This window comes from Chaetodon trifascialis, chromosome 19 (genome assembly GCF_039877785.1).
Source record: "Chaetodon trifascialis isolate fChaTrf1 chromosome 19, fChaTrf1.hap1, whole genome shotgun sequence".
In the NCBI taxonomy this organism is placed as follows: Eukaryota; Metazoa; Chordata; class Actinopteri; order Chaetodontiformes; family Chaetodontidae; genus Chaetodon; species Chaetodon trifascialis.
In genome coordinates this window covers 16,921,338-16,928,243 of record NC_092074.1, presented here as the reverse complement: position 1 = coordinate 16,928,243, position 6,906 = coordinate 16,921,338, and the positions used below count along the sequence as shown (strand labels likewise).

At 42.2% G+C, this 6,906-nt stretch overlaps 1 protein-coding gene across 2 annotated transcripts; it reads left to right on the top strand.

The window, feature by feature from the left end:
- Positions 1-237: 237 nt before the first annotated feature.
- rd3 (retinal degeneration 3, GUCY2D regulator) lies at positions 238-6,892 on the top strand. Of its 2 annotated transcripts, XM_070987588.1 has the most exons (3): positions 238-653; positions 2,747-3,059; positions 5,639-6,892. In XM_070987588.1, the coding sequence occupies exons 2-3, from the start codon at positions 2,770-2,772 to the stop codon at positions 6,003-6,005; spliced, it is 657 nt and encodes a 218-aa protein (XP_070843689.1). In that variant the 5' UTR covers positions 238-653; positions 2,747-2,769; the 3' UTR covers positions 6,006-6,892. The 2 variants fall into 2 exon arrangements, with proteins under 2 accessions (XP_070843689.1, XP_070843690.1); XM_070987589.1 differs by lacking the exon at positions 238-653 and having other exon boundaries at positions 2,719-3,059.
- The last annotated feature ends 14 nt before the right edge of the window (positions 6,893-6,906 follow it).

Sequence of the window (6,906 nt, the reverse complement as noted above, 5' to 3'; positions counted from 1 at the left end):
AGCACGCTTTCAACCCTCCTGTAATTCATGCATGACTGTTCCGGGCCGGTGAGACTCATTATCCGTGGGAAGTTAATACACACCAGCTGACCTCTTGCAGATGCTGCACCACTCGTCACCATGCTGTGCACGAAGAGCCCACATTACACTAACCCTGTCCTCTTTGATATATCTCCCTCTTTCCATCTCGCTGCTCAACCCACTGTGTCCTCTTTATCTGCCTCTTCATCGCTCTCTAGCTCCCTTTCAGCTGATGGAGCTTATTGTGGACAAATAGGCTTAGGAGCATCACTATGGCAACGGCGAATCGTAAAAAGCTACATAAGCACTTCATCAGGGGCCGTGATCCAATGGCTCCCGCTGGAGATGGTGCCCCAACCTCCGGCAACAAGTGAAGGCAGGCCAGAGAGGCTCCTGGGGAGGGAGGAGGGGAGAGAGAGGTGGAGATAATACTGTGGGACTGAGAGAGGACGGAGGAGCAGAGAGAGAATCCATTTCTCCTCTCTCTGCTTTTCATTCAGCCACACTTCTCTCCTCAGCATCCTGCAGACGTCTGATCTCTGAGGACTTTTCTAATTCTGCTTCTCACTGATTTTGTGTCTTGTTCCGTGCAAGAAAAACATAAAGAAGGAGAAGAAGAACAAGAAGAAGAGGTAAGGAAATGGCTCATTTTATCAACTGCTCATTTTTAATTCTGCTCTGGAGCCAAACTGGACCAAATGGTCGTGGCCTGTGATGTCCCAGCATATTCAGCATTTGCATGTGTGAAAAATGTTGGTTGTAACAATGAGCAGCAGGGGTGTAGGCTACTTGGGATAAAAAAGAAAGTTCAAGCCATCCAGCAGAATTTTTTTTTTTTTTTTTTTAAATTCATGGACAATACTTCAATTTTGGATGTCCCAAAAGCTGGTGAACATGACAACAGCAATGCAGCAGTGAGTCCACAGAAAATTAATCAGCAACTAATCTGATAATCAATTTAATCATTTTTGAAGCAAAAATGCCCAAAATCTGATATTTACATGTTCTCAAATGTGAGAATTGGCCTTGTTTTATTATAAATTGAATATTTGGGGGTTTTGGACTGTTGGTCAGACTAAACAAGACTTGTGAGGACATCACCGTTGGTTCTTATTTACTGTTTTCTGATGTTTTATAGATGAAAATGTGGGGAAAATTATGATTAATCAGTAATTAAACTAAGAAGTTGCCTTGTTCTGTTAGATAATATCCATAGAAACAATATAACAAATAGAATAACAGGACAGTCGTCCATCTAACATACAGAGGCACTGTAATTAAAGACTGTCTTGGCTGGATGAGTTTGACTCCATTTTGAAGGGCTGGTCCAGAGGTAAGAGCAGGGCTGCAACTAATCTCACTCTGTGGCTTTATTTCCTCTGCACATGTTCATAATCTGACCTCCAGAAGCAAAACCAGCAACGCTACACTGCAGTAGAGTAGAATAAAACATGTAGAGCAGCTGGAGGAGGACCTCAGCGCCTGAACACATTAAAACAAGAGAGGATGGTTATGAAACTGAAAGGGAGCCTAATAAAAGAGGACAGAGACACAGAATGAAGAGATTACCTACGACATGTGCACTGCTGTTCAAAAACCACCAGTCTAAGGTTTATAAAACTGCGCCTCTGAGGAGATCACACTTAGGGCTGCAACTAATGGTTATTTTCATCGGGGATTAATCTGAGGATTATTAATTCGATTAACTGATTAATCGATGCTCGGTACAACTTCCCAAAGTGACATCACAAGCAGCAGTCTAAAACCCAGAGCTTTCTGTTTACAGTTCTATTATGATAAAGAACCTCTTCAATGTTGGACGATATGTGATGGTTTTTCACTGTTTTTTGCTTGAAAAATGGAAAGGAAACAATGACTTGATTATTAAAGTAGTTGCACTGACTAATCGACTAATTATTTCAGCTGTATGAATGTTAATTGTTTCGCATTTATATCTGAAAAACGACTTAACGATTATTTGAATATCAGAACCTTCGCGGATTAATTTTCTATCGATCGACCTCAATCTTCCGATCAGTGCTGTGAAGATCTCATGGTGACTGTGGAAGTGTGAAGTAACGACTCACAATACCTTCATCAGCCTCCTCTGTTAGATTTCTGGGCTTTCATCACAAAAAGCAATGCAAACAAAGGACTGACTATTGAGCTGAATTGAATACAGCATCTGTGTGAGCGGATATGACACCTGTGGAACAAAAGAGCCAGAGGGTGAGGAGAAAGGGGGGGGGGGGGTCTTTTGGGAATATGTCCAGATGTGAAAACAGCATGCGGTGGAACAGACTTCACAGGATGTGGTATTATGAATAATGTCAAATTATGACGGAACGGAACATGTTTTAAATAGGGAATAAAGTATCAAAAAATAAAAAGGAAATAAAGTCCTTCATTTTCATCAGACAGCCTTGACAATTATTCATCAATTAAATGTTTAATAGCTTGCTGCAACTATTATTTGTTTTGTTTTACTGGTCTCACATTTCGAGAGCTGCAGAGTACAAAGATTTCATTTACTGCACAGCCTTTTCCCAGACGCCTCATTATGAATTCATTACTTTTAATAAAAGCAGCAAATCTAATCTGCAGGCAGTGTGCATGCTCCTCGTATTCTCCACATCCAATCAAACTGAGAAAACATCTGAAATTATCAGGTCACATCTACTCATTTCCGTGTGATGAGTACTTGTGATTACCCTTCACTCATCAGGGGCTGTGAGGAAGGACAAGGCCATGGCCTCCTGGTTCAGCTGGAATGAGCCGTATTACCAGAGCCCCCGGCGGGACCCGGCCGACGTGGTCACCGACACCCTGATGGTGGAGTTCAGCTGGCAGCTGAAGGAGGCGGAGAGGCAGCAGAGAGAAAGGGAGAACGAGTACAGACGGCTCAAAACCGGCGTGGACTACAGCTGGCTGGCCAGCACGCCTCGCTCCTCCTTCAGCATCAGCACCGGGGAGAAGCTGGGCCTGGAGGACCTCTGCTCCAAGGTGCCGCCGCCCTGCTGCGGCATGGTCATACTCAAGTAAGGAGACACAAAAACTGATCCTGTAGCTGGATGAATATAACAGGAACTGGAGAGTAAAGTGAGAAAGTAGTTAAGAACATTTACTTAAACACAGTTTAAAGGACCAGTTTGCCAGATTTAAGGCAGCAGTGTGTGGGATTGAGTGACATCTAGTGGTGAGGTCGCAGACTGCAACCAACTGAATACCCTCATCTTACCCCTCCCTTTTAAGCATGTAGGAGAGCTGATGGTGGCTGCTAAAAAAAAAAAAAAAAAAAAAAAAAAAAAGATGACCAAATTGTGCATCCATGAAAACACAATTATGTTTATTATATTGCATTGCTGCCAATAGATCCCACTAAATCCCACACGCAGGACGTGCACTTGAGTTTTTAGATTCTATGCTACTATACTTCTGCTTCATTACATTTCAGAATGAAACACATATTTTTTTTTTACCTCACTTTATTTATTTCACAGCTACAGTCAATTGATTTTCAATTTCAAAGATTTCACAATTTACATAAACTAGACTAAGAAACTGCAGCCATGCTAACATTAGCAGCTCTGTGAAGCTTTACCTGTTACCTTATCTAGTTCAACAGGGGTAGTAGTCACAGCAGTGCTTCAAGCTAAATGCGGACATCAGTATGCTAACAAGGACACGACATGAATGTACTTTTATTATTATTATTATTATTATTATTATTGTTATTATTATTATTATTATTAGTAGTATATATTTAGCATTCACGGATGGCATAGCACACACAGATGGCACATAATGACAATGCTAAAATGTTAATGTTCAGCAGGTATAGTGCGGGTGCTTGTGCTGCAGGTATAATGTTCTTTAAAGGCAAATAAAACATAGATATTGAATAAACAGCATAATTAGACTGTTTTTCAAGAAGCTCGTCCTCAGGTCCACTGAGCCCTTTAAAGTCCAGGAAAATCTGCTGTGATTTCACCACGTGTTGCTGCCACACAAACGCTAAGCGTCGTCTTTGGCAGGGACTGGGAGAGGCTTGGTCAGGGACACTGATCAGCTGTCACCCCACACACGACTCTGTAATTCGTTGGTGTCTCTGTCCTTTAATCTGCGGCAGAGACGTCCTTGAGCATCTGTTCACAGAGAGCTGCCGAGGCCTCAGGTGTCTTGTTAGAGTTTGACAGTTTTTGGGAAGCAGTTTGATTGGTGTTAATGTGCGTGAGGTGCTAAATGGAAGTCACACACACGCACAACAACTGGAGCATGTTTGTAAAATTTTAATTAGCTGCAAAGGAGTCCTCAGCTGTCAAATTGGTTGTGAAGAGTAATTATCGCTTTCTCTGAAACAGAAGTACATCTGTTCCTTCCCAAATGCCAGCCTGTCCTTAAAATGATTTCGTTTTATTCTATAATCAACCTCCACAAAGTGACTGCTGCTCCACCCGTGTCCACATAAAAGGATAATAAAAATGCCACTTTTATTAATAAAATTTGAATCAACAGTCCCAGTGATGGATTTATTTAGAGGGTTTACGTAGCTTCACTGTAATAAATATGACTGTGGCACTGAATGCGATCCAAAAAACATAATTTCTCCTCAGAGCTAACAGTGTGTGTGTGTGTGTGTGTGTGTGTGTGTGTGTGTGTGTGTGTGTGTGTGTGTCTATGCAGAGGGAAGTAGGCCAATCATCAGTTAACTGGAAGCACTTACTGAGAAGCACATTCCCAAATAGATGTCTATTTAAAGGCTTGTCAAGGCCTCAGCACCTCTTGTTAGTACAGCAGGAGGAGGGGGAGTAATTTGGGGGTTGGCTGGTCACACAGGTGGGGGCACTGATGGCTTTGATCCATGCTGATTCTCTTTTTTGCTCAAAGGTCAGACATCTGCATGGATCCATTCTGTTACATGCATTGACGTGCTGCTTCTTTGTCCCATTTTAACTTTATTTCTGCGTTTGTTTTAGTTCTACATTTAATCGTCTGTGTGTTTAAGATCTTCTTAATGGGGGTTTGGTCTCAGTCATGTTTGTGGATAAGGGTGGAGGCACGTATGTTTTTATTGTTTCGAGAACTGAACTGATTTTTGTGTCGATGTGTTTTGCACTTCTGACCAAATCATTTTGCTTTAAAGTGGCTGTAGTCCATATTTTTATATAAACAATAGATCACATGACATGTCTGTGTAATATGAATTTGGTCACTCATAGAGTTATCACCTGACTCTGCAATCTCTTTTCTTAGCACTTTTCAGCTCATTGTTTTGGTTTTCCGGCCCACAGCTTTGGGACGAGAGGTTTGAAAATGAGAAAAGTCAGACCTTTTCATCCCACTCCTCTTCTCTGCTTAAGGCTACATTACCTGCTCCTAGCGTGACACACCCAAATCTTATCAGCAGTCAAGTTGCATTGTGGGTAATTTAGGCATCAGGAAAAGGAAGAACAATCTGTAGAATAAAAATGCAATATCTGGTTCAGCATTGATTTTTATCTTTGTTCCACTAAACCGCCAATCGTGAGTCCGACAATATTGTGGCAGAACACAACCAACCACATGGTCTAATGCCTCATGTCTCATCAGCTGACTGCCTGTATTTTGTTCTGCACAGGTTCAGGGAGGCTATACAGGCCAATGAGCCCGAGGCGCAGGAGGTGTCTGGCCTGTTTCGCTCCGTCCTCCTGGAGTTTCTGGATCAGGTGAAGGAGGAGCAGGAAGCCCAGCGGCTCACCCGCCAGTGGAACAACAAACGTGCCATGAGCATGTCCCTCATGAACTTCAGGTCCCGCATCAAGATCAACCCGTTTGGAAGCACGGTGGGCCTGACGTCCGCCGTGGCCGAAGGGGCGGGGCTGAGTGACCTAAAAACTGTGTCAGAGGACGTGGAGAGAGGGATGGAGGGGGAGGAGAGGTTGCAGAGGGTGTGGAGCATGCCCGACTTCAGATACAAAGGAGCCAACAGCAGTAAGGTTGTCTGATTTGCGGCGTTCATGGAACAGTGATGTTGGGACGTTTCAGTGGCACTGATGCTGAACTCTTGGACCCTCGGCTGCAGTATGTCCACCAGGCGAGGAAGGATGAATCCCATAATCCTCCTCTTCCTTTCAGTATAAGACCAATCAGCATTTGAGCTATTTCCTGCTTTATCTTTACACCTGCAAGGGCAACTTCAGATGTTTTTTCTCAGATTTTCATTATCATTACAGCACTTTTTTGAGACTATTGCCTCTTGATGCATCTTGTATTTTGTAGACATTGGCATCTAAACACTGAGGGCTATTTGCTGTAGCCTGTTAAGAAAATGTATGTAAATTAAAGCTTTCTCAACTCCTAAATGTTACAGGAATTAAAGAAGTATTTTGGTGTTGTTACATCATACAACACAAAATGGCTGCAGAGGTGAATGATCTTTGATGGAGGAATGTTTCGCATGAGATTTACATATAAATGTTACTCATTTAGCTACAAGACAAATGATCAGTAATAACCAATGCTCATGTAATGTCACTCAGAGGGTGAGTCATGCTCTCCTTAAACAGACGGCTCTGTTTTCTCCCAATAGCACACATGGACTCAGCACAATTCATCCAAGGTCAGCAAACTGAGCGCTTTCCTTCTGCTCTTTGTCTGCAAGAAGGCATCGAAAAAAAAGAAAAAAAAATGTCACAAAGAGATGTTGCAGATTTCAAAGTAAAATCTTTCCAGCAGTTTATTGCTGTTTCTTTTCTGTTTGTCACAGCAAAATTCAACAGTACACAACAGGTTTACTCCATCATGTAACGCTTTCAACTGGACTGATACTAGGGGATTAACAGTGATTGTATTTTATATGTCAATTTAATAAAAGACTGAAGCTGAAAAAATATTCATGATAGAGTT

What these genes read in the sequence shown, in the direction of transcription:
- rd3 (XM_070987588.1), top strand. Translation starts at nt 2,770, where the DNA reads ATGGCCTCCTGGTTCAGCTGGAATGAGCCGTATTACCAGAGCCCCCGG. An exon ending in TGCGGCATGGTCATACTCAA is followed by an intron (nt 3,060 to 5,638) that starts GTAAGGAGACAC and finishes TGTTCTGCACAG; the next exon opens with GTTCAGGGAGGCTATACAGG.